This window comes from Kryptolebias marmoratus, linkage group LG14 (genome assembly GCF_001649575.2).
Source record: "Kryptolebias marmoratus isolate JLee-2015 linkage group LG14, ASM164957v2, whole genome shotgun sequence".
Lineage (NCBI taxonomy): Eukaryota > Metazoa > Chordata > Actinopteri > Cyprinodontiformes > Rivulidae > Kryptolebias > Kryptolebias marmoratus.
In genome coordinates this window covers 23,943,894-23,970,969 of record NC_051443.1, presented here as the reverse complement: position 1 = coordinate 23,970,969, position 27,076 = coordinate 23,943,894, and the positions used below count along the sequence as shown (strand labels likewise).

Genomic DNA, 27,076 nt, shown 5'->3' with positions numbered 1-27,076 from the left:
AACCATCGAAGGTTGTCCCGAACCATCGAAGGTTGTCCCGAACCATCGAAGGTTGTCCCGAACCGTCAAGGGTTGTCCCGAACCATCGAAGGTTGTCCCGAACCGTCGAAGGTTGTCCCGAACCGTCGAAGGTTGTCCCGAACCGTCAAAGGTTGTCCCGAACCGTCAAAGGTTGTCCCGAACCGTCAAAGGTTGTCCCGAACCGTCAAAGGTTGACTCGATTCTCGAAGGTTGTGTCGAACTGTATCAAGTGGTTGCGATTTGAAAGCATTTGCTCCGGTAGTTTTCCAGATAGTGAGATGATATTCTGTAACGCAGGTACGCACTCAGTGTAAACAAAACTCCTTTTTCTGCACACTTTACCAATCTGAGCAAACACACCTGGTTGTTGGCAGCCGCTCACAAGTTTCAAATTAAAGGACACGAGAAGAACATTGTGCAGATTTTATTTATTTTTGACCAGCCTTCATGATGGAGCTCTAATTTAAGGTGAGCATCTTTCTCTTCTCTCCGTCTTGCAGAGGGGGGGTTCGGCTCATAACTGCGGCCAGCTGAAGGTGGGCCAGGTCATCCTGGAGGTGAACGGGGTTTCCCTGAGGGGCCGCGAGCACAGGGACGCCGCACGCCTCATCGCCGAGGCCTTCAAGACCAAAGAAAGGGACTATGTGGACTTCCTGGTGACTGAGTTTAACGTGGCCCTATAGCTGTGAGCGCGAGGAGAGAGAACGACGTTGGGGAGCCGGGAGGCGTCTGATTCAAAGGCACAAGTGTTAGACACCCCGAAACAAAGCCACCTGATCTCTGAGCCCTTTTTCTGCTCCATGAACCGACCTTTGAACCCGAACATTACAAGGCATTACTTTCCCTGAACTTCCTGCAGGAATCTTCTCAACACGTTACCTCCCGCTGTCAGACCTTTATGCACTACAGTGGAAAATAGTGAATCTTTACCCTTTTCTTTCTTTTGTTTTTGTTTTATTCTGTTTGAACTCCAGCGGATCACCGTCCGACATGCGGTTAATTTAATTTTAATTTATTTTTTTGCTTCTGTCCGAGAGACGACTGTACAGCTGAATCTGACTGATGCTTGACTTTACAAGTTTTGGATTTGTACTGTATGTTTAAAAATGTGGACAAATGTAGATACAGATGGATATATGCTGCACACATAAAAATTCTCCTATATGAAAACGATTAAAAGGAAACCTGTAACCGCTGTCGCCTCTTCAGTAGGTGGTACGCAGAGGAGGTCGCGCCAACCTGAATTGTTGGCAGGAAGAAGAAACTCGAGTCACGATGACATGAAATCACATCACGGCAAGGAAGGAAGAAAAAAACGAGCGTTCCTGAGAGAAATGCATCACTTTTAACATTTAGGAATAACTCAGATATGCGTCAAAAAGAAGCAACACTTTTATTCATATTCTATTCTAAATAGGTCCAAATAGTGGAGGGGTATCTAAATCTCCAAATGCTTTTTATTTTTTTAATTTTTTTTTTTTATTTTACAGAAGCAGAGAAGCAAAAACAAAACAACCCTGGTTAGTTGGGAGGCTCTAAGGTTGCAGGTACAGCCATTTTATAACAAAAACAATCACACTTTGGTGTCTTTTTTTATTTTTAAATCCAATCTGAGCTGGAAAGAGTAATTCGTGTCAAACAGAATAAAAAAAACATATATTAAAACATTAAAAAAAATTAAAAAGTGACCTGAACCTGACACAAAATAAACATTAGAACTGATTTCCCGATGCGGAAATATAAAATAACTCTGTTTAGTGTGAGAAAATGAGGTTTGATATCAGGGATATTTAATAAATATTAAAGTGGCTTCCTGATTATATGACACAACTGCTTGCCATACCTGAAGCTGAGCTTTTTTTCCCCCACAGAGCAGATATGAAACGAAGCCAGCCGTGGTTTGTTTTGATGTGAAGTGTTTTAGTTGCCATCTTTTTCTGCTTCTTTTCAGTTGGAGCTGAAAGCAAAATGAAATTAAATAAGACGTGACCTTCCAGACGGGAGCGGCGACCATCTTCACCTGAACCTGAACTGTCATGAACACTCCTACAGTTACACCCTAATAAATAAATTCATTTTGTTTTTGTTATATTAGCAGTAGTGACATTAGTACTGGGGTTTCTGTACATTTTTTCTGGCATCTTTTCATACTTTGTGTTATTTTAGCCTTTCACATATCAAAACCTTCTTCAGGAGATGGGTGCTATCACTTTTTCTTTTTGTGACTTTTATACTTTTCCAAAGCATTTAATTGTATTTACAAAGTTCTTTCCTATTGAAATACATAGACATGTTCCAGACACCTAACATCTACTTCAGCAAACTTCTGCTAGTATTAGTACTGCTAATAATAATTTTACTAATGCTAATTGTACCAATGCTAACACTGCTACTGCTAATGTTAACAATGCTAATTCCACAAATGCTAATGATACTAGTGCTATGACTGCTAATGCTACTAATGCTAATTGTACCAATACTAATTCTGCTAAAGTTAATAATTCTAATTCCACCAATGCTACTAATACTAGCGCTATGACTGCTAATACTAATGCTAATTCCTAACACTGCTACTGCTAATGTTACTACTGCTAATTTAATTAATTTTGCTAATGCTAATGTTACACGACTGTTGTGGCTACTACTACCACTGCTAATACTACTAATACTAATATTGCTACAGCTAATGATAATACTGCTACTGCTAATTCCACTGATGCTACTAATGCTAGTACTACAACTGCTAATGTTTTTACTGCCACTGCTAATACTGCTAATGTTAGTTGTACCAATGCTAACACTGCTAATGTTAATAATGCTAATTTCACAAATGCTACTAATACTAGTGCTATTACTGCTAATACTAATACTGCTACAGCTAATGAAAATACTGCCAATTCTACTAATGCTAGTACTATGACTGCTAATGCTTTTACTGGCAATACTCCTACTGCTACTTGTACTATTTTGAATTGTACTAATACTACAACTGCTAATTCTAATAATGCCAATACTGCACAAGCCTGTAGTACTAATGCTAATTCTACTACTGGTAATGTTTTTACAGCTAACACTGATGCTTTTAGCTTAAATTTGGTTACTTTAAGCTAACGTTTTGTGAGTTTTAGCTAACATATTGCTCTTTTTAGCATGAGATTTACAACTTTTAGCTTTAAGGTAATATTGTGATACTGTAAGTTAGCATTTTGCAAATTTTAGCTTTTAGCTAGTGTTGATACAGTTACTTTTAACTTTTTATTAGTGTTTTGCTTTTTTTTCCCTTTAGCTTTCAGCTCAGATTCAGCTTCTTCAGCAGGTTTCAACAGTCATCCAACTTTCATGCTTCATTTTTTTTTTACAGAAAATGGGATTTCTTGTTTATTTCTCCTTTTTTTACCTTCAGATGAAGCCTGACGAACTTTAAAAAAAAGTTTTTATCAGGTTCAGATCTTTCTCAGAACCATCTAATAATTGTTCTAATAAATAGAACCGGACCGGGTTGGACTGTCTTCGATCCTGGAGTCCTGGAGAGCAGGGGGTCTGTTTTTCTTTCTACAGATGTGTTTCTGTTGGCACCAAACTTTCAGCGAGGTTCAGGATGAGTCTGCTCCTCTGTGGTTCTCAGCCGGACAGCGGTGGTCCGGTTCTCCGGGTCGGAGGTGAGTCTTTGGGACGTTCGTGTTTTCCTCCTTGACCCAATCACAGATAAGAACCAAGAAATTAATTGTAGCTAAAATTAGCTCAACTACTGTACAGCTAAAATAGGCAAATCTAAAATTAGCTTTAAGCTGGTTATGGTAAAGTTAGCTAAACTATAACAAAAAGCTGAAACTACTAAAAGGCTAAAATATAGTAAATATTCTGAAGCGGATATAAAAACATGTTTTGAAAGAATTCGATGAATCTCAGTCCGTTTCTGTGAGGAATTTTATTTCAAATAAAGTGAAAGTAAGAGAAACGACAACTAAAATGTAAAAGCAGAAAAACATTCAAAGCTGAAAGTAGCAAAAATGCTAACTAAAGGTATCAAACCACTAGCTAAAAGCTAAAAATAGCAGAATTCTAGCTTTAAACTCAAAGTAGCTAAAATATAAAAAAAAGGCAAAACATTTAAAAAAAAACTAAAAGTACCAAAGTACTATTTATAAGCTAAAAGTATCAAAACAAAAGCTGAAACTAGAAAGAACAAGCTAAAAGTTGAGAAATGCTAGCTAAAATGTAAAACTACCAAAATGTAAGCTAAAAGAACGAGTAGTACATGCTAGCTAAAAGACAAAAGTAGCACAGTGTAACTAAAGGTTTTGAAACACTAGCTAAACGCTAGAAATGGCAGCTTTAGCTTTAAGCTCAAAGTAGCAAAATACTAGCTAAAATGTAAAAGATCCTAAATGCTATCTAAAAAGCTAAAAGCAGCTAAACACAGGCTAATTGTAGAGAAATGCTAGGTAAAAGTTAAAACAAGTGAAATGCTAGCTAAAATGTAAAACTACCAAAATGTTAGCTAAAAGCTAAAACTACCAAAATGTTAGCTAAAAGCTAAAACTACCAAAATGTAAGCTAAAAGAACGAGTAGTACATGCTAGCTAAAAGACAAAAGTAGCACAGTGTAAACTAAAGGTTTCGAAACACTAGCTAAATGCTAGAAATGGCAGCTTTAGCTTTAAGCTGAAAGTAGCAAAATACTAGCTAAAATGTAAAAGTTCCAAAATGCTATCTAAAAAGCTAAAAGCAGCTAAACACAAGCTAATTGTAGAAAAATGCTAGGTAAAAGTTAAAACTGGAAAATGCTAACCAAAGATAAATAGATTTGCTTGCAACTATTAGCAAAGTAGCGAAATTAAGTGCAAAAATGCTATGTACAAGTTGAAAGTAGCAAAATGCAAGCTAAAAGCTACAAATAAAGGAACACCAGGTAAAGTTAGAACTAGTAAAATTCTAGCTAAAAGTAGTAAATAAAAGGTAAAATTGACAAAATACTGGATAAACGCTAAAATGAGCTAAATGTTTGCTACATTGTAAAAGTACCCTAATGCTTTCTAAAGGCTTAAAATCGCAAAACACTAGCTAAAAGCTAAAAATGACATAAGAAGACAAAAATGGAGTCGTAATCAGAAGCAGATTTGAAAGTCCTGAAGTTTTAAAAGGTAGAAAAGTCCCAGCAGGAATGTCTTAAATGATCTGAATCAAATCGAATTTAAATCCTTCAGCTGATCAAGTTTGACGTTTGAACGGTTAAAGTAGCTCAAAGTCTGCTGGGTCCGTCTGAGCGGCGACTCAGCAGTCCTGCGGGAAAGATTCAGGAGGAAACATGAACCGATCGGAGCGATCCATCCAAACATCCGGTGCCGTCTGAGGTTAACTGATGAAAAGAGGAAAAACGGAATCAAAACCAAACGACAGCAAACAAAGACAGATGTAAACGACGGGAAGCTGCAGCCCCGTTTGACAAATTCTGACAGTGCCGCTCCGAGAGGAATCGCCACAAAAGGCTCCTCCATCATTTCATTTCAGGAGGAAAGAAGCGGCGCATCGGTCTGCTGCTGCCGTTGGGCCGATGTCTTCGTGGATTAATGACGAAATTACAAGATGCAGAAATTGGATCACCTGCGGAGGATCTTTAAACATCAGGTTCACCAGAGGGAATGTTTCAACTCATTTAACCCATCCAAATCTCTGAATCCAGGTGTTCTGATCACTTCCACGTCCACAGGTGTATAAAAACAAGCACCTAGGCATTTCAGACTGATTCTACAACCATTAGTGAAAGAATGGGTCGCTCTCAGGAGCTCAGCAGCCACCTGTTCAGTAAGTCCAGTCAGGAAATTTCCTCCCTACTAAATATTCCAGTCAGCTGTTTGTGGTTTTATAACAAAGTGGAAGAGATTGGGATTGACATCATGAAGTGGACCATGTAAAACCACAGAGTGGGCACAGAGGACACCAATGTTCTGCAGAGTCAACATCTACAGAGCTCCAACCTTCCTGTGGTCTTCAGATCAGCTCAGGAACAGAGAGGAGAGAGCTTCATGGTATGGGTTTCCATGGCAACGGCTGCATCCAAGCCTTCCATCACCGAGAGCAAAGAGTTGGACGCCGTGGAGTAAAGACCGCCGCCGCTGGACTCTAGAGCAGAGGAGACGTGTCCTCTGGAGGGACGGGTCTGGGTCCGGCTGCTGCCAGGAGGACGGTTCTTATCTGACTGCGTTGAGCTGAGTGTAAAGCACAGTGGAGGGAGGATCATGGTGTGGGGTTGGGTTTTCAGCCGGACAGTTTCCTGCTCACAGCTCTGTGGAGACAGTTTGGGGACGGCCCCTTCCTGTTCCAGTGCACAAAGCAAGGTCCACCAAGACACGGATGAGGAGGAACCTGACGGGCCCGCTCAGAGTCCTGACCTCGACCCGACAGAACACCTCTGGGATGAATCGGAGCGGAGACTGAGAGACTTCTGTCCAACATCAGCGTCTTACAGATGAGCTTCAGGAGGAATGGTCCAAAAACTGTGGAAAACCTTCAAGGAAGAGCTGAAGCTGTTATAGAAGCAGAGTGGGCCATTATCATGGATTAAGAATGGGATGAACTCAGGTTCATCAGGGAGGCGAGTAAATACTTTCAGCATTAATGACCTTTGTCATGCAGGTGTGCTTATTTCCCGCCACCTTGCCTGCCGAGGATCCGTTAGCTCGGTAGCCATTTTTGTGTTTGGTTAAACCGATTAACAGTGGAGGCCATCTTGAACTGGGGCGACTCCAGAGGTTAACAGGTTGTACTCTCATTAGCATCTGTCCAGTGGTTCGGGAGACATTTTGCTAACAGACCACCTGCCTTTCGTGGTGGAGGGTGATAAATTTACTGTCTTGTATCGGGACGCAAACCGTATTTGGAGAATCATTCTTTCTGATCGTGGAGGGCTTTTCATGAGGTGTTAAAGGTTCTGCTCGCCGACGGATCGGCCGTCTCTCCGGCCCGACGTTAGAGGCCCGTTCAGGACGGAGGGACGATGGAGGGACGATGGAGGGAAGCCATGGCACCGGCTGACAGTCCCATCAATCAGATGCGCTGGCCTCGGCTGCGACCCAACACGGCGGTAACTTGTTGCCTCTCCGCCGCCGTGAACCGCAGTCTCTCTGTAAATGTCAGCCTCATAAAGCCGCCGCCGCCGCCGCCACCTGTTGACTTTATCAATGATGTTTATCCGTTTCTCCGAGAGGGGCGCCGGCGTTTATTGGCTCTTCATTCTCTCGCTGTTTGTTTTCCTCTTCCCGGGATTCTCCTTTGACGCATCCTTTTGTTTTTTCTTGTCAATCCGTCTTTCAGCCTCTTCGTCTCCGTGAAGTCTGAAGCTACTCGTTGCCATCTCAGGATTGATCGAAAGAACTTCATAAACAAATAAAATCGAAGGTTAAATTAAAGATCAGCCAACTTCCATGTTTACCTGCAGCATGGGTCAGCAACCTCCACAACCAGGAGCCATTCCTGCTTCATCTCCCACTGAATACATCAAATTGATCCAGAGCTGCAGAAATATCAAAATAAAAATCTAAACTCTCGTGATTTATACCCAGTTGGTAAACTTTAAACTGAGTTATGCAGACTGATGTGACTCCCGTTTACATTTATGTTGAGATGTCTTGAGATTTCACTGTTCCCGGGGGTTGTGCCTCTCTTGACCTCGAGATATAATTTGTCTTTTTCCCCCTCAGCATCCTGCCTCAAATTTGTTTAAAATGTTGAATTTTTGGCTGGAAGTTGGATTCATGAAGATGCTAACAAGCTACTAGCATAAACTAAGAATCTCTTTTATTATTCGTATATTTTCTTCACAGTTTTGCATAACTTGGACAAGAAAACTCTGGTTACAGGTGTAAATGTTTGTTTCTTAATGTTCTTCTGGTCAAAGCCGCAGGTTTTGGATCCCCGACCTTCGGAAACAGCCGGCGGGACGGAAAAAAGGATCCAAGATGACGACCCTTCGTGGATGGTTCGGGTTAGTTGTCTCTTTTCTTTAGCAGCAGATTCGATCCGGTACTTCCAACTGAACGAGTCCGATTCCGCCATCTTTGTTTGCCCTCACCAATCAGTCGCGGGACTCGAACCTCCGCGTGGTTTTGGTGCAAATTCAGCCGCGGCTTCGTTTACGTTGAGCGCGTACCCACATTCCAGCTGAAACAGTTCTGACGAGCTAACAGGCTAACAGCTGTTATCATTTTATGCATTACATGTTATTTACACACGTCTGGTTTTTTTTTTTTGGAAGTGGAAATAGCAGGGCAGCAGCTAGCTGTAGCACTTCCTGTGCAGCCTGTAGCACTTCCTGCAGGAACACCACGATGTTTCTGCCGGATTAACCCTATAATGCAACACTAAGATCGGTGGAATGATATTTGGACTGATGTGGCGTCTCCTAGGCAGCAGTTTGCTGCTCGCTCTGACCAGCCATTAGCTCATCAGTCCGCTCAGAATTCCACTTTTAATTCCCCCCAAACAGAGCTATCTATGACAGGTAAGATAATAATTGGGGTTGCACAATGCAATATTCCAAAGGATTTATTTATTTTAATCTCAGGCACAAATTGGGTACAACAAATATAAATAAATATAAGGTCAAATTTATTTATATAGCACTTTTCAGCAATAGGGCAGTGCAAAAACTACAATATAACAAACTAAACTAGAGTTTAAAAACCTTGGCCGAACAGAAGCTATGAAAACACACACCCAATTTAAAGTTACATAAAAATCCAGAGTAAAACTTATCTAAAGCAATTTTAAAAAACCTCAGTTAATGAGACGTGATAAAAGCTGAATTATAGATACCAAAGATGGCCAGCTAAGAGTTAAAAACATTTTAATAGTTTAATAAAAGGCCTACGTGGTAAAATAAAGGTACTGTAAGGCTAACTAAGAGTACCACAAGCCAGCTAACAGATACATTTTAATAGAAACAAAATAAGCAACTTAGATAAAACGGTAAATAAAATGAAATAACAGATAAGAGCAGTGTGGGTCAGCTTTAAGGAAAGGCAGCAGCGAATAGAAAAGTCTTCAGATTTGATTTAAAACAGCTAAGAGTTTCAGCAGACCTGCAGCTTACAGGGAGTTTGTTCCACATTTTAGTAGCAGAAAAGCTGAAAGCTGCCTCTCCATGTTGAGTTCCGACCAGTGGCGGCTGGCCAATAGAGGGCGCTAGGGCGCCACCCCACCACTCACATTACCTTGAATAAGATGTAAAAAAAAAAAAAAAAAAAATTAAATAGTGCATTAAAAATATTTTGAAATATATGTATATTTTTAGTTGTGTAAGATAAATATTTTATAGTTAATGATAAGTAAAGTTGTGTCGTTCTTCAACGTTGTCTGATTGGTGACGTATTTCCTAAAATCTTTGTCCATAGACTCTCATTAAAAGTTGCACATGCGCAGTAGCTCCTCTTCAGTACAAGAGATAGGACCGTTCAGGGCGCACCTCTCCTGCGCCCAGAGCTGACTCCGCCTCCCGCCGCCGGAGCATGGGACTCCCGCCATGGAGGCTGACGTCACATCCGTCTGTCCTAAAGTTCGCCTGATTGAAAAGTGGAGCCGCGGGTGAGCTGCCTTTTATTCAAAGACAGCAATAAGTTAATTACGTGACTAAGTTACATAAATAAGTTCATAGTTAATTATTAGTTTAAGAAAATTTATGCTAAAATCTGTTAGAATGTTTGGTTTTGAATTTTAATCGGAGTGAGACATCCAAACTTCGTTATATTGTACGTGCAGAATACGTGACGTAGTGAGTGCTCTCACCATAAAACAAGCTTTGACGTAATTTCTCCGGTAAAGTTTTGAAAAATAAGGGAGAAAACAGGTCTTATAAACGCTAAATGTGCCCTACTGGCCTCCGTCTTTGTAAGTATTGGTGTTCAGGAAGCACTTATGCATTTATATGTACATTATAATGTTGCTTCTGTTGTTTTAATTTATGTAAATACACAGGTGTGATACCTTAGTATATGTTTTGGTCCAAAACATATACTAAGGTATCACATAATAGACATATACCAAAACTTTTGGTATATGTCTATTTTGGATTTATAGCCCCCCCCTGGAGAAAACTCCACCAGCCGCCACTGGTTCTGACCCTGGGAACAGAAAGCAGGCCGGTCCCTAACGACCTGAGGGCTCTGGGAGGTTCATAGCAGACCAGCATATATAAATATATGTGTTGTTTTACTGACAGAACCGCTGGGTTTACCATCATCACCTAACGGTATCCGTTCACTTCTTGTGCAAAGAAGACGTCTGAAGTATCCCTTCAAGGCTGAAAACGATTTTTAATTTAAAGCTTAGAACTCGATGCCCCCCGATCAAACCTTTACGTCTGATTAACGAAACTTGATTTGGACAGATTACGGCCTGCTTCGGCGCACAAACACCGCTGATCGGTTCGTAACCTCCGTGGTTTTCGCGGCTCGGTGTGAGGAAATTACCTCGACTCTTCAGGAGGCTCCTGGAGCGAGATGTTCGAGGACCTTGAGCTTTCAGTGATATTATATAGTCTTGATTACTTACTTAATCTAAAGGATTTATGATGCATCTTTGTATTCGGCTTCATTTGAGGATTAAAACCACTTTAGTTTAATTTAATCTCTCGTTTTATCGAACCGCGTTTTATTTCAAACGCCGTTAGTCGCTCTGCTTGATTTTTTTAGATCCCTTTGCTAAAATTTCTTTGAGCCGCACTTCAAAAACTCATCTTAATTCTGCTAATTTGCAAACTTCCTCCTCGTATATTTCAATTAAACTCTCCATTGATTCATTTCAGTTTTAAATCGCCTTTTGATTGCTGTTTTTTCCTCTGATATCACCAAAGATTTGATGCAAGAACAGCAAGAAAACTGCTGAAAAGTGCAACTTTTAAAGTTGACCATATTGTCCTCACTTTGATCTTTTTTATGGTTAAAAAGAAGTCTGTTGCTCTGAGCAAACAGCAGATTATAAACTCAATAATCTGATCCAGATTAGATTCATTAAGAAAACTAAAACCCGGCCAGGTTGTTTTAAAGTTGGAGCTCTTTTTTTGTTTATATGTGATGCTGTAACTGTCTTTTGATGTATTTTACTTTAGTTTGAGCTCAGAAAACAGCTTTAATGTCTGTTTTCCTGAAAGCAGTGAGGATTCAATCGATCTCCATTGGCAAGCAGCCAGTTTCATGCCAATCACCTAAAAAACAAGCCAAAAGACTATTTCATGTATTCTAACAGGCTTTTTGTTGCTGCTCTTTACTATAATAGATTAGTGGCTCTCCTTTGTGGAATTAAAAAAAAAACAAAAACAGGTTTTTGTGGAGATATTTTAGGTAACCCACTGCTGTTTCTTGGTCTTTTTTATCTCTATTTAGTCTCCCAGCGCTTATAAACAGTCCACATTACATGAATACTCTTTATTTTGTATTTTCAACAGACGCTTAATAAATAAATTTTAAAAACTTGAGCTGGATATAAACAGTAAAGTTGAAGATGACGAGGAGCCTCCTGAAATACATGTGAAACATCGCCATCTTGTGGTAAATCTAAAAACTGCTTCCCCATCTGAAGTCACGCTCCGCCCCTGATTAGCGCGTCAACCAATCACCGCTCAGAGTTTGGCTTCGAAGGGTTTGCAAGTGTGGTCGCGTAGCCCTGAGCGGTGTCTGTCAGGCATCACAGCTCGCCAAAAAAAAGCACATATTACGTTGACTGTTTGCGACAACGTTCAAGAAATGAAACATAGTAAACAGTATTAGTAGTTACTAAAAGATTAAATATCCGTATCTTGGTAGGAGGGTTAAAATAAACGCCTGTGGTGCTAAACTCGGGGCGAAGTTTAACCCAGCGGCTCTGCCTCGGGGCAACAAGTCTGTCAGCTAAATCAGAGCCGCACTCCTGAAGACTGATAATTAGCTTAAATATCGGCGACATCGTCTTATTTTTTTGACAAAAGACGCCATGTGACAACGTTTTAAACGAGGTATTTTCACTTTGTTACACACATTACGCTCGTATAGGTGGCTGAGTTGTGCCTCTCTTTTTTTAAAATGTAAGTTCTGGTAAATGTAACAAACTTTTTTTTTGGCCGTGTTTTAAGCTAACCTGCCGTTAGGAGCCGTTAACGGTTATCATCCGAGACGAGCAGCTGGTAAATTTATTTGTTTGTTTTTTTCGGTTTTAATTGTCTCCTAAAAGCTTCAGTAAACTCTTGGGCTCGGTGGTTTGTTGTGATAGTGCCATGGTGACAGGGGTGGGTCTTTTCCCTCTTTATTTCTTTTTTATTACAGTTATTTTTCCTGTTGCAAAACCTAATCAAGACACCTTTTTAGTTATTCTGTCAATATATGTAATATATAAGATAAGTTTGATGCATTAATTCTCTGCCAGACCTGATTTTACTTGACTAACTTTGATTTCTGAGTGCATTTTTTTCATAGAAAACACAATAACTCCATATTTTCCTCTTTACTATAAAGCCTACAGGCCTTAAGACTAAACGAGGGTCTATTTGCTGTTTAAAAATAATGAATTTATACAGCTAAAATGTGTCATGATGAACAGAAGTTGCTGCTTTTGTGTCCTAAACTCATAACATCAACAATAAAATGTAAAATTAAACCCAGGAGACGAAGAGTCGGCGCGAGCTGAGGGTTCGGTCTCTCACCCCTGTTCATGGGGGTGTCCCTCAGGGGTCCGTATTCGGTCCAACATAATTAAAAATTCAATTAAACATTACACAAGCTGCTGGTAGTTCTAACGTCCGCTTTTATACGGATGGTACCGTTCTGATGTTTGCCCTGACCTCCTTACAGCATAGTTTCAGGTCTCCAGTATTTGTTTCGTGACTCATAACGTTCTCTAAATTCAAGATTTCTTATTGTAATCTACCTCTAATGTCCAATATCATCCTTACATCTTCGCCCTGGACCAGGGGTGGCCAGCCCTGGTCCGTGAGGTCCACGTTCCTGCAGGTTTTACCCGTTTCCCTGCTCCAGCGCACCTGATTCAACGGTTAAATCACCTCTTCGTGTTCTGCAGAAGCCCGTTAAACGCCCGTTGATTCAAACCAGGTGTGCTGGAGCAGATGAACAGGTAAAACCTGCTGGGTTGACCACCTCTGACTTAGACGGTGCAGCGTTGTCAGCTGGTTCTGGTTCTGGTTCCTTCCTGCTGAAAGGGAGTCGTTCCTTCGCACAACCCCGCTGCTAAGAATGGCAGGTCGCGATTTGATGCGATCTGCTGGCGTCCTCGGATGACTTTCACACTTGGCGTTTTAAAATGTCTGTAAATGTTTTCGCGCGGCACTCTGAAACGACTCGGGTCCCCAGAACCGGCGACTCTGTTCAAGAATCCCGAACGGCAGCGATTCATCCTCAGCTCCTTTTGTCTGGCACAAAACGACGACGCTCCCCGTTTTGGATCATGGTGACGTCATTTACAGACCGGTCACATCAACACTCGCCTCTGTAATTTGTATTTAAAAGTTAAACAACCATCAGTCCATTTATTTACAAAACCTTTTATTGGTAAAACTCCCTCCTCTTTAACATTTCCAACATTAACTGCAGTTTGTTTGCGTTTTCCGCCCAAAGTGACCCGTTACCCTCCTTCAATAATTCGACCAGCCTGGATAAATAAAGGTTAAATAAAATAAAATTAAAGTAGCGTCTTTTAATTGGAGAATAACCAAAAGATGTCCCACATTGTTTAAACATTTAAAAATGTACTTTTCCACTAATTGTTTTGACACTTTTACCACTACAGCTGTAATTTTTATACAGTTTGAGATAATTTTAGCTTTTCGTGTTATTTTATCCGCTCATATTGTCAAAGCTTGTTCCTTTTTTAAATAAAACTCATCTGTGGGACTTGTTTAACAGTTAAAAATGTTTAGATTTCAGAAGATTTAAAATAAATATTTGGATCTTTTAGTTTCTTCTGAAACCGGATTAAAGGGAAACACTTTAAGCCCCAAACACAAAATATTTTATTGTTTTTAGTCAATAAATTACACAAATCTGTATTTTTGATTGGTTTGTGAATCTATCAGCTCGTAATTTCTGCTAAAACCTTCAATATTTTATTCATTTAGTCTTTTTATTTGTGTCTTTGCCCGTGTCCTCGGCTGTCCCTGCGAGTCCTAAGAGGATTATTTGTCGTTTCTGAGTCACCCAGTCGTCCTGAACTTGTCCTCCTGTCTGGTTTTGTCCTGGTTTCAGTTCGTCAGAGTGTCCTTCATGAGACGGCTTTGGTTGGACAAGTTTTATTTCTCACCTGTCCCTCACCTGTCTGTCCCAGGTGGACTCTTGTTTCTGACCTCATCAGGACTCGTTGTGATGGTTGTAGTCTGTTTACGGTCGCAGACGACCCCCCCCCCCGGTCAGGGATTTAAAGCAGCTTATCGCCCCCCCGTCTGCCGGCTGAAGTAAATCTTTGGCTCTTCTGGGAGAACAAGCAACAAGTGAGCCGAACAAAACCAGGAAACTGTTAAATTCAGAGAAAAAGAGCAGCTTCTCCTCCGGGTTCGGCCAGCCGAGCCGAAACAGTTAAAGTGATCAAACTGTTTGTAAGTGTGGCTGAAAAGTTTCATTTAAATATTAAAGTCAGTGTTCCTGAAAGGAATGCATATCGCCCGCCGCCTTTCGTGCCGAAGTTTTAGATTAGAAGTCGTTTTGGTCGAACCATTAAAAGGGGAAAAGAGAATTTGAAGCTAACGTCAAGTACGCATCGAGAGCCGAACAGGAAATAACAAATCCAGAGAGCGTGGGGGGGGGGGACAGACTCAAACCTCCATCAGCCGAGTCGTTCTTCAGCTCCTGAAGGACCAGAAGGACCAGAAGGTTGGACCGGGTGGAAACACCATAAATTCATCAGTTTAAAGAGAAATCAGCGCGATTCTTTCTGCCGTTTCATTAAACTGTTTCAGAGCTTCAACGTCAGCTGGTTGTCCACAGGCAGCTTCCTGTTCCTCGGCCCTGAAGACGGGTCCAGGGGTCCAGGAGTCCACCAGTCCACAGGTCCAACTGTCCACGGCTCCATCTGTTCACATCCACAGGTCCACCTGTCCATAGGCAGCTTCCTGTTCCTCGGCCCTGAAGACAGGTCAACCAGTCCACATGTCCATGAGTCTGTGAGTCCGTCCCCTGCCATGCCTCTGAAGTCACTGCTTTTTCCAAAACCTGAGGACCTGGTAAAGATGCAGAAGGTCCCCGTCCCCAGCTGAGACCTAAGGTCTACAGAAGGAATGGAGACGAGCAGGAAGACCCGACCGGGAGTCCTCTTATGGACCCCCGCTCCTCCGGCCCAGAACTCCTCGTCAAACTCTTCGTCAGCGGAGGTTTCCTGCGAGGACAAGGACGATTTTGTGTCCCAGATGGACGAGAACGGCATCATGGGACTGTCGGTGGACCTGGAGGACCTGGAGGACCTGGAGCTGGTTGGACGTCTGAAGGGAAAAGCAGCTGAAGATCTGAGGGAAGCAGCAGGAGCTCCGCCGGCCCGAGAAGGTTGGTTTATTTTAAAATTAAAAATTAATCTTCATCTAATAAAACAAAATTTATTTTTAATTGTTTCATCAACAGAATCTGAAATTATAAAACATTTAGATTTTTTTAAACTTATTAACTTAAAGTTATTTTAATTTATTTATACAATAAAAATAATTTTATTGACAGAAAACTTATTTACGCTCAACACATCAAATTTTCTGTAAATTTAAACAATTTAGAGGATCATTTCTTTTTAAATGTTTGTTTAAAAAAGACTTGATTTTCTGCAGACATGAAAAAAGTGTTAAAAGCCTCAGAGGTGAAGCGGAGGACGGACGATCGGAAGACCGAGCTCCGTACTGGAGGGGACAGAGACGTGACGGAGGAAGACGGGGAAAAGAAACCTGAACCGATCCGTCGAGTTAACGAACCCGCTGAAGCCTCCGCCCGCCCCCGCCCGGCGCCCCGCTCCTTCCTGCCTGTCCTGTCTCATTTCACGGCCGAGGAATTGGCTGCAGCCCCGGGAATCGATGCAGAAACCCTGCCGGACTTCTCCGGGGGCCTCCCGAGCTCGAAGTCCAGCCCCCGCTGCCCGTTTTCTGAACGGATCGGACCGGGTCGGCACCGGCCGTTAAGCCACAGTCCTGCAGGGGGAGCTGAGGAGCGTCATGAGGAACCGCCTCCTCCACCAACGAGGACTTTCACCGGAGGAGTGAAGACCGACCCGGTAAAATCCAAACAGCACAGAAGTCGGAAAGATTCGAGGATTCCCAGAATCCGGAAAAATGCAGCTGAAGGAGAGGATATCAGGTAAACCTGTTTCTGCTGAAACTCAGTCAGTTTTAAAGATATTGAGCTAAAACCTAATAAGACTCAGGTGACATGCATTCCTTCGGCTGATATTTGTGTTTTTGTTGATCGCGTTTTTTCCATTTTCAGAAAAGGATCTCTGAGTCGTCAAACACCGGACTTCTCCAAAGTCGAGCCCAGAGTTTATTTCCCCAAAGCCGGCTACACGCCGCCCAGACGGACACAGCCGCTAACGACGTCCCCCGAGGCCCCGATCGCCTTTAAATCCCCGGCTGATATCGTGCAGGAGGTTCTGTTTGACGCCGACAGATCCCCGCCCCCGCCGCCGGAGTCGCCGAGCCCGACCAGCGCCGCCAACTTCACCGTCCCTCCGGAGTTCAGATGCCGGCAGCAGGCCTCCGCCCTCCTCCAGCAGCTGCAGGTGATGACTGAACGAGCGCTGAAGAAGCTGAACACTAGCTTGAAGCTAAAGGCTGCAAAAGGGTAGCTAACAAAAATACATGGTAGGAAAGGGTAGGAGAAATGCTAGCTAAAGGGCAGGAGAAAGGCTAGCTAAAGGGTAGGAGAAAGGCTAGCTAAAGGGTAGGAGAAAGGCTAGCTAAAGGGTAGGAGAAAGGCTAGCTAAAGGGTAGGAGAAAGGCTATTGAAACAGTTTGCTTAAGCTAATTTCAAAGAGAAGAATATTTTAGATGGAATAGAATTAAAAAATATATAGAAACTCCATGTGTTTCTATGAGGAAAACATTTGTAAATAAAATTAAACATTTTGAGACATATATTAGTTACATCAGCCCCCATCTCCTGAATGAGCTGAAGGTTTTGATACAAGAACAGCTAAAATAACAAAATATGCAGAAATACAGTGGTGTGAAAAAGTGTTTGCCCCCTTCCACATTTCCTGTTTTTTTGCATGTTTGTCACACTTAAGTGTTTCGGAACATCAAACCAATTTAAATAATAGTCAAGGACAACACAAGTAAACACAAAATGCAATTTGTAAATGAAGGCGTTTATTATTAAAGGAGAAAAAAAATCCAAACCATCATGGCCCTGTGTGAAAAAGTGATTGCCCCCCTTGTTAAAATATACTATAACTGTGGTTTTTAACACCTGAGTTCAATTTCTCTAGCCACACCCAGGCCTGATTATTGCCACACCTGTTGTCAATCAAGACATCACTTAAATAGGAGCTGCCTGACACAGTAAAGTCCACCAAAAGATCCTTAAAAGCTACACATCATGCCGAGATCCAAAGAAATTCAGGAACAATTGAGAAAGAAAGTAATTAAGATCTATCATTCTGGAAAGGGTTATAAAGCCATTTCCAAAGCTTTGGGAATCCAGCGAACCACAGTGAGAGCCATTATCCACAAATGGCGAAGACATGGAACAGTGGTGAACCTTCCCAGGAGTGGCCGCCCGCCCAAAATTACCCCAAGAGCGCAGCGACGACTCATCCAAGAGGTCACAAAAGACCCCACAACAACGTCCAAAGAACTGCAGGCCTCACTTGCCTCAGTTAAGGTCAGTGTTCATGACTCCACCATCAGAAAAAGACTGGGCAAAAATGGCCTGCATGGCAGAGTTCCAAGAAGAAAACCACTGCTGAGCAAAAAGAACATTAAAGCTCGTCTCAATTTTTCCAAAACACATCTTGATGATCCCCAAGACTTTTGGGAAAACATTCTGTGGACCGATGAGACAAAAGTGGAACTCTTTGGAAGGTGTGTGTCCCATTACATCTGGCGTAAAAGGAACACTGCATTTCAGAAAAAGAACATTATACCAACAGTAAAATATGGTGGTGGCAGTGTGATGGTCTGGGGCTGTTTTGCTGCGTCAGGACCTGGAAGACTTGCTGTGATAAATGGAACTATGAATTCTGCTGTCTACCAAAAGATCCTGAAGGAGAATGTCCGACCATCTGTTCGTGAACTCAAGCTGAAACGAACTTGGGTTCTGCAGCAGGACAATGATCCTAAACACACCAGCAAGTCCACCACTGAATGGCTGAAGAAAAACAAAATGAAGACTTTGGAGTGGCCTAGCCAAAGTCCTGACCTGAATCCTATTGAGATGTTGTGGTATGACCTTAAAAAGGCCGTTCATGCTCGAAAACCCTCTAATGTAACTGAATTAGAACAATTCTGCAAAGATGAGTGGGCCAAAATTCCTCCAGAACGCTGTAAAAGACTCATTGCAAGTTATCGCAAACGCTTGGTTGCAGTTGTTGCTGCTAAGGGTGGCCCAACCAGTTATTAGGTTTAGGGGGCAATCACTTTTTCACATAGGGCCATGATGGTTTGGATTTTTTTTCTCCTTTAATAATAAACGCCTTCATTTACAAATTGCATTTTGTGTTTACTTGTGTTGTCCTTGACTATTGTTTAAATTGGTTTGATGTTCCGAAACACTTAAGTGTGACAAACATGCAAAAAAACAGGAAATGAGGAAGGGGGCAAACACTTTTTCACACCACTGTAATTAGACAGCATAAAACTGAATTCTGAGTCAGAGTCACACAAATATCCTGTTAAACATGAAAACCATCTGAAGTGAAGCCTCCTGAAGATTTGTGGAATCAGTTATGGATTTAAGATAAAAATTACAGCTTTCTGCTGGATCGTCACAGGAACAAAGAGGTCCAAACTGTTCCAGAACAGCACGACGCCGAGGAGAAACTCTCCCGCCGTCCACATATTCATCTTGTGTTCTTATTTTCTCTGGCTGCAGGACGACTACAACAGACTGCTGACTAAGTACGCCGAGGCCGAGAACACCATTGATCGTCTGCGTCTGGAAGCCAGGGTAGTTAATCTCAACATCGAGGCATAATATTTCACTTTCTGGTGCCGTTCTTCGACGCAGGACCTAAAAAAAACAAGAAGTTTATAACGATGCCGTGCAGATTTATCACTGATCTCATCCGAAAGTCACCAAAACGCATCAGAAAGCTTCAAAAACACAATTTTTTAAAGAATAAAAGTAATGATGTGGGTTTTATCGGATAAGGAAATGCTGTGGTAGGCTGTTTTTTAACAGAATAATAAGATCCCAAGAACAAGTTGTCTTTTATAGACTTCGAATTGAAGTTCCTCGCCACCGAAACAACAAAAGTTTACTTTCTATAATCAGATCTCAGACCTGCGCTCTATTGCAAAAACCTTGCATGAGATTTAACAAATCTAAGCAAATATCATTCCTGTACAACTGCAGATTATATGGCAACTATTTAACATGAAATCACTTGGCCAGAAATGTGTAAATAAAACACCAGGAACTAGAAAAGTTCTGCATTTTGGTTCCCGTCGAACATTTTTAGTCTTAAAATATTAAATTTGTTAGACAGCCGTCATACGGCGGGTCGTATTACGGTCCAACTGTCTGCGGGCAGCTTCTAATCTGAGCTCTACGTCTGCCACCTTGTTAGGAATGTCAAACTGCACACCTCATGGGTCAGGGGTGATCCCTATTGATTTCAAGGTCACGGGGTCAAAGCTCAAGATAGCGAGTGACCCCTTTAAGATAATCTTGTCCGCGTTCTAACTCTGCCACCGTGCAATGTGGTAAAGTTAAACTGCACAGCCGGACACTTCATGGGTCAAGGGTGATCCCTATTGATTTAAAGGTCACGGGGTCAGAGGTCAAGCTAGCCGGTGACCCCTCTGGGATAAGCTCGCCCGCGCTGTAGCTCTGCCACCGTGTTATGTGGTAAAGTTAAACTGCATAGCCAGAGACTTTATGGGTCATGGGTGATCCCTATTGATTTCAGGGTCATAGGTGACCTCTTTGTGAAAGCCTTGTCTGCGCTAAAACTCTAGACACGTACTCAGGATTGTTGCGTGATTCCAGATATAAAAACATTTCTATTCGTCCCTGTTTAAAAGTTTGTTCTAAAAAGAGTTATAAAAGATATAAACCTCCCAGTTTTAACGGCTCACATGGCAGCTAATTTAAATATTAAACACGATGTAAAGTAGTTTAAAATGATCATTTAACATGTTGCAAATAATTCATGACAACTGCAGGTAAGCCTAAAGCAAACAAGGGTAACAATTTCTCTACGGTTTTGTTTGTAGTTTGTTGGTTATAGTTATGTAATAAATGTAAACAGTTAAATCACAGTAAATGTTTGGACTTGAACTTGAATTTAGCCCAAAAATCAACAAAAAAAAAGTAAAAATTTAAGTCTGGAAAAGTTTAAATTAAATTTTTATGTCAAAACCCTGCTTTCCAAACCCTGTTTCTCCCAAATGTTTTAGTTCTTTTAAAGGGTTCTTGCAGTCATAATTCAGGTTAATCTACATTTATGTTTTAATTATATAAATATTGTCTGTAAAGGCTGGGTTAATTAAATAAATTCAATAGGGAAAATAATTATCTGAGGATTTTTAGCTTCAGATTTCAATCTTCGTGAACTGAGCGAAGTGAGACGGAACGATCATTTATGAAGCAAATTTTTTATATTTCTGGTCAATAAATCAGTTTTTATTTCCGCAGGACAAAGCAGCAGAGAAGCAGCCGCCCAGAGCCAGGAAGTCTCAGCCAATCAGGGACAGCGCAGTATGTTAGAGTGAATATTCAGCCATTCATAGGGGCGGGACAGGAAGTTAATTACTTCTGCTCTTAGGGGCGGGACAGGAAGTTAATTAGCTGCTCATAGGGGCGGGACAGGAAGTTAATTAGCTGCTCATAGGGGCGGGACAGGAAGTTAATTAGCTGCTCTTAGGGGCGGGACAGAAAGTTAATTAGCTGCTCATAGAAGCGGGACAGGAAGTTAATTAGCTGCTTATGAGGGCGGGACAGGAAGTTAATTAGCTGCTCTTAGGGGCGGGACAGAAAGTTAATTGGCTGCTTATGAGGGCGGGACAGGAAGTTAATTAGCTGCTCTTAGGGATGGGACAGGAAGTTAATTAGCTGCTCTTAGGGATGGGACAGGAAGTTAATTAGCTGCTGTTAGGGGCGGGACAGGAAGTTAATTAGCTGCTCATGGGGCGGGACAGGAAGTTAATTTGCTGCTCATAGGGGCGGGACAGGAAGTGTAGGCAGGAGGAGTTTTAAAGTTCTGCAAACAGGCTCCTTTAAAGGATTGATGGCCTGTTTCTGTTGGAGCAAAAAAGCTCCTCGATCAGCAGCACCAATTAAAATCAGCTTACTGAGCTTCCTGCTGCTCCTCCATCCCCTTCACCACAACCAGCAGCTCCATCCGTCTCCTCCTGCACATCCTGCTCCCGTGGGCGGGAAATCCACGCTCCCAACATTTATAACCCGAAACCTTTTCCTTCTCCTAAATCACAACGAGATTTTAATTTCTATCAACCTGGTTATAGATCTTTCTGAGCCATTCCCTGTAAAATCATGCTTTTGTTCGTGTTAAAACGAGTAACTGAAGCTTTATGCACCTGTTTGGGTTTACATCTGTTTTGTGGTATTTATACTTTAGGATAAGTTTGGAACACACGATAAACAAAAACATCCAAAATCTTTTTAAAGAAATGCGTGTCGTCTGCTCCCTGTATGTGTTAGGGATCAGTCTCAGCTACTACCACACCAGGTTATAGCTCAGTATCTGTAAAACTGACTGATTTACAACCATTTTTGTGGTATTTAAAGGCGGCCATCTTGAATCAGGTCGACTCCAAATGTTAATCAGTGGTAAATGTACATCTAATGATGAATTTCTGTAAGTTTCATAAAGATCTGTTCAATGGTTCATAAGATATTTTGCTAACAGACACATTACCAGTCATTCGTTCTTTGTTTTTCCGTTTCCTTCAGGTAAACCTGACCTTTGACTCCCCAGAGGCCGGCGCCTCGGCTCATTCGGGACTGAACCACGACGCTTCGAAGCTCCTGCAGCTGGACTTCCCTCCGGCTCGGCGTGCTGAGACGACCCCGGCTCGTCTCCGTCCAGACGGATGTCGCTGTCTTCAGGGTAAAAGCTTCAGACTCTCCTCGGCGTTCTCGCCCTGCCGTCACGCCTTCTTCTAACCCGCCTCTCTGCTGAAAACTCAGATCCTCCGAACGCTCCGCCGGCACAGCAGCTTTCCAACCTCCTCCTCAGTCGGACTGAGACGTTCCTCCAGCAGGTAGCTCCGAAACTAAAACTGATCTCAGAGTAAATTAGAAGATTTTAACCTGAGAACTTCTTTTTTTTCTTCAGCTGCAAACTTTTGAGGATCTCCTAAAGAGTGAAAAACTCTCATCTTGTGAAAAGATGGAGGTAAGAACCTCAGTCTGGGTTTCAGTTCTGGTCCTGACGGTTAAATCTTATTTTCTGACGTGTATTCGTCTTCAGGGCGTCTCTCAGCTCTCTGAGGGCCTCGGCTCTTTGGAAAGGAGCTACCTTCTGGCTCGGGACGACCACAAACAACTCCTGCAGAGCGGAGCCGAAACCTGCCGCTTCGACCCCGAGCGGTACGACGGACTGAACCACAATCGTAGTTTCCTGTTCCTGTTCCTGACGTCCTGAATGTTTGGACATCTGCTGTGTTTGTCTCAGGGAGCTGGAGGGTCTGATCTTTGAGTGCGGGCTGCGCCTGGAGGAGCTGAAAGAGGAGCAAACCTCTCCCCCTCCTCGGCCCCCGTCAGCGTCCGAGGAGGAGCAGACTCTGACTCACCCACAGGTCTAACATTCAGCAGAAAATCCAGTTTGGAGTGTTTAGATCACTTCTACTCAGGCTGTGTGTTGGGGATCAGCCTCAGCTACTTCCACACCAAATTTGAGCTCTATCTGTACAACTGTGGCGGCCATTTTAGCTCAGTTTTGGCTCCAAAATGATCAACCCAGTGATTACTTTCTACAAGTTTCATAAAAACTTGTTGATATTTTGCTAACAGACACACTGACAGACACTGGCAGGTGATAAAAACGTTATAAATATGTGTTTTTATAAATCTTATAAACCCGTTTAGACAAATAACTAAGTTATTTACCTGACAGAGTCCGGCTGGGCCTTCCCTGGTTGGGACGAGCGATGAGGAGGAGGATGAAGAAACTCTCAGATCTTTCTTCTTCAGACCTCAGATCAAAGCAGGAAAGCAGTGAGTGTTTATTGTTTTAGTTTTATAGTTTTTAGGGCAACGCAACTAAACTGTCGTTAAATCGTGAATTTAATTTACGATATAATTTATTTAATAATTAATTTTTTTTGTTGTTTTTTTTAATGAGCTCATTAGTTGAGTCGTACATCCCGTCATAGATCATCTATTTAACAGGATCACCTCTCTGATGACTCCTCGGTGGGCCAGACTGAGTTCATCAGCGGGCCGGCTGTGGCCCCCGAGCCGCCAGTTGAATAGCCCCGGTTTAGACTTTTTATTTGAAAGCTAAAAAGTCCTCAGCTCTTTAAAATGACCGGCGTGAAAATTGGCAACTTCGTTGAGCAATTTTAGGCGATTTTTAAATGATTAACGCACCGTTTTGTTTGTTTGGGTTTTATTTATTTAACGCTAAATAATAAAATTATTTTTTTTTCCCTCCATTTAGAAACCAAACCTTGAAGGACCTCTCCAAATCTTCCTCTCCTGATTTCAACACACCCGGGAGTGAGGAAGAGGAGCAGAGGAGTCGAAGAACCAGAGAAAGTCCCTCTCAGAGGTCAGTCCTCGGAGTTTCAAAGTAAACAAAATGTTTGTTTACAAACTTCCGATCACAAATTATTAACTCTAATGTTACTCGTTCACGTCAGAGCAGCTGTGGGAAACAAACAGGATGTCAGGGACAGCAGAAATGATCGGACAGTTTTTATCTTTTCAGTCTGGATTTGTTTTTTTTTTGTCGAGTCAGCAAGAAAGTCGAGTCGGACCCGGACTCGCCGGTCTGCAGCGAAAACAGGCGGCTCTGCTCCGGGGTCGGCCCGTCCTCCGGGTCTCCCGCTCCTCCCGCTCACAGCCGGAGGAGATTCGAGACGAGGACGTCCCACAGCAGCAGCCTGAGCAGCCTGGCTGATCCGACATCCGGCAGGAGGCGCCGCGAGGCCCGGACTGGGAGCGAGAGAGTCCTGCTTCAGGTCCGTTTGCATCCGGAGTCAGTTTTAGGAGAATCCTGAAGGAAGTTCAGTGTCTGGGACGTTTCTGACTCATTTCTGTTCATAAACGGGACTCAATCAAAACTAGATTTTATACTTTTACCTCATCAGGCCGGGGCGTTTGGATGTCTCCAGTTCATATTTCAGTCCAACCTGAAACGGAGAACAGCATTCCTTTTTTTCCTGCAGGATGGGATCGTGTCTCCAGAGACGGACAGCGGGTTTGTTGGTTCTGAAAGCAGCCGTCCGGCTCCTGCAGCAGCGTCCCGGCTCCTCCACCGGAGGGCGACAGAGAGGTGAGGAGCCATCAGACAGACGCTCTGTAGCGATTCCATCAGTCCTTCTCAGCTCCTGACGGCTCGTTTTCTGTTTCCCGCCCTCTGGCTCGTCAGTGTTTCGGTTCCTCGGGACGCGGGGCCGCCAGCTTCTCCTCCTTCCTCTCAGGAGCCCCCGGCTGGTCCCCAGCTCGACCCGAACCAGCCGAGGAGAAACGGGCCGGGCCAGAGGCGGCGCGCTCTGTCCTGCTCTCCTCGACACCGAGGCGGTCAGACGACAGGAAGTGAGTTGTTTGAATGTTTATTTGTAAAAAAATAAGTGATAAACCCTCCTGAAGCGTTTCCCTCTCGTCTCTGCAGCTCCCTCTGGGTCCGAAGCGGCGCACACGGACCGCTTCTCCGGTTCCGTTAACTCCCTCTCGGGCTCCCCGCCAGCTGCCGTTTATCTCCACGGAGACGCCGCGAGGGCGCCGAGCTCCAGCCGAGGCGGAGATCACACGTGAGTGCTGCCGTGGCGACCCGCGAGCAAACAAACTGAAACCCACGCCGTGGCTTCTCGTCCCTGACGCTCAGTCAGCTGCTTGTTTATATCCAATGAAACGCTTCAAATTGGACTAGATGTTTTGTTCGTTTTCTTGCTGTGGAGAGAAATGAGTTATCGGAGGTGCCTTCGGTTGTTGCACGGCTACTTTCAGGCTGTCAGATTTGGGCTTTTAGACAAACACGCTTCATTTCAGCTTCTGGAACTAAACAATCCAAACCCAAACGTGCCGAACCGCACCCGGATCGAGCGTCGATCCACTTCCTGTCGGCTCATCCCGCTGAGCCGCTTCTGTTTTCTTCCTTATTTGTTTTATTTGGCAACAAATGAATAAATATGGTTTTGTTCTAAAATGAACCGCGACATAAAACGGCTCCGTCCTGATTTACAAGCAAATAAAAATAAAATATCCTACAGTTTTCTGACAACTGATCAGCTGCTAAACACAGACTTCCCAACAAATTAAAGAAACAGATTTGTTTGTTTTTTATATAACTGTTATATTAAATGTTAGTTTTGGAGCTTACAGCTGCCATTTCTGGCTTAAATTCGTCTTTTAAATGTCATTTATTTCCTTCTGCTTTAAGTTTAACGACCGGTTAAGACTCCTAACTGTGCCGACAGTAATTATCTGTCCTCTGAGACCCAGCTGCTGTCCTTCGGTGTCCTCTTCGCAGGAGATGATTCGTTGCTTTGGGTCCGACTTTAGGAAACGCGATAAGAGCGTCGTGTTTAAAGTTAACCTCACATCCTTGGTTTTCGTCCTGCTTCCACAGAAGTAACTAGAACAGCGACTTCCTGCCCCCTCCTGAAGGAACACATCGCCAGGCGTTTATTGTTGAGTCAGAAAGTTGTTGCCTTTCGCCCGACGTGAAATAAGACTGAGGCGTCAGCAGATTTTTGGGTCGACGGCAGGAAGTTCGCCGCGCGCTAAAAGGAAAAATGTTGTTTTTCAGTTTCAGCGGCGCCGTCGTGACGCTCCAGGCTGAAGTGACGAGACTGAAGGAGAAAATGGAAAACTACACGCTCGGCTCAGCTGCTTCAGCTGAGAGGGGCGGAGCTCGTCGCGGCGCCTGTACGCCCCCCGACAGGTAACGTGTTTTATCCGTTTTCACAAAACAGCAGCCGGAGTTCATAAAAAAAACAGGAAGAAGCTCAGCTTCCTGATCAGGGCCGGACGGCGTGGCCAAAAATTCATATATGTCGTTTATATCTTAGTTATTTCTGGTTATATTTTAAAAAATACACATTTTCAAACTGGATTGGTGTTTAATTCAACGCCATCGCAAATCACGACTCAAACCTGGAACACGAATCGAACCGAGACGACGGCGTTTGGTGCCGTCTTTCTCGTTTTCTGACCTCGTCAGGCAAACAGGAAGTCATAGATCTGATGGCGGAGATGACGTCAGGCCTCTATCCTGAGTCTGAAACATGGAGGACAGTCTCCGTCCGAACACTTGCTCTCGTCGTTTTAGGCTGTTCGCCTTTCTTCTGACTCACGAACGCACAGAGAGTGGAGAACTTTCTAGATCGAGCCTCCGCTGTCCTGGAAGTTTTTAGGTGTTTCTGCTCCGGCGCACCTGATTCCAACGGTTTACCGTGTTGTCTGGACTATAAGGCGAATGTAAAAGCCTTTAATTCTCTCGGAAAACGACGGAGCGCCTTATATATGGAAGAAGTCGACTCTCACAGACTGTGACAAACGTGTCTCTGTGTTTATATAGAGACAGAAGCACAAATAAAACCTACAGCATTGAGATCTGGACCAAATTCTTAAAGCTCCAGTCCAGGGTCAAAACAGTCACCAAAAGGTTTCTGCAGATGCGACAGCGCGGAGTCGGGGTTGGGATCATTAACACATGAAAAAAGGCTCTGGCTCTGATACGTCCGTGTCTGGAACAA

The 27,076-nt window shown here is 43.0% G+C and overlaps 2 protein-coding genes across 7 annotated transcripts in view; both read left to right on the top strand.

Annotated features, from left to right (window-relative positions):
* The window catches only part of whrna (whirlin a), a 159,967-nt gene extending 158,755 nt beyond the window's left edge, over positions 1–1,212 (top strand). For both annotated transcript variants that reach the window (XM_025007874.2, XM_037979504.1), the window contains one exon: positions 522–1,212. In XM_025007874.2, the coding sequence (XP_024863642.1) occupies positions 522–704 (183 nt within the window). In that variant the 3' untranslated portion in view covers positions 705–1,212. The remainder of the gene's footprint in view (positions 1–521) is intronic.
* Positions 1,213–11,846: 10,634 nt separating this feature from the next.
* akna (AT-hook transcription factor) overlaps positions 11,847–27,076 on the top strand; it is a 21,829-nt gene continuing 6,599 nt past the window's right edge. The window contains exons 1-19 of one of the 5 annotated variants that reach the window (XM_025007882.2): positions 11,847–12,007; positions 12,125–12,175; positions 14,954–15,533; positions 15,806–16,325; positions 16,455–16,746; positions 19,059–19,133; positions 20,826–20,888; positions 22,104–22,260; positions 22,341–22,414; positions 22,489–22,548; positions 22,624–22,742; positions 22,828–22,951; positions 23,269–23,369; positions 23,815–23,925; positions 24,115–24,337; positions 24,545–24,651; positions 24,748–24,914; positions 24,991–25,129; positions 26,128–26,262. In XM_025007882.2, coding sequence (XP_024863650.1) covers positions 15,272–15,533; positions 15,806–16,325; positions 16,455–16,746; positions 19,059–19,133; positions 20,826–20,888; positions 22,104–22,260; positions 22,341–22,414; positions 22,489–22,548; positions 22,624–22,742; positions 22,828–22,951; positions 23,269–23,369; positions 23,815–23,925; positions 24,115–24,337; positions 24,545–24,651; positions 24,748–24,914; positions 24,991–25,129; positions 26,128–26,262 — 2,729 coding nt within the window. In that variant the 5' untranslated portion in view covers positions 11,847–12,007; positions 12,125–12,175; positions 14,954–15,271. The other 4 variants (XM_037979612.1, XM_025007884.2, XM_025007885.2 and 1 more) reach the window with 4 other exon arrangements.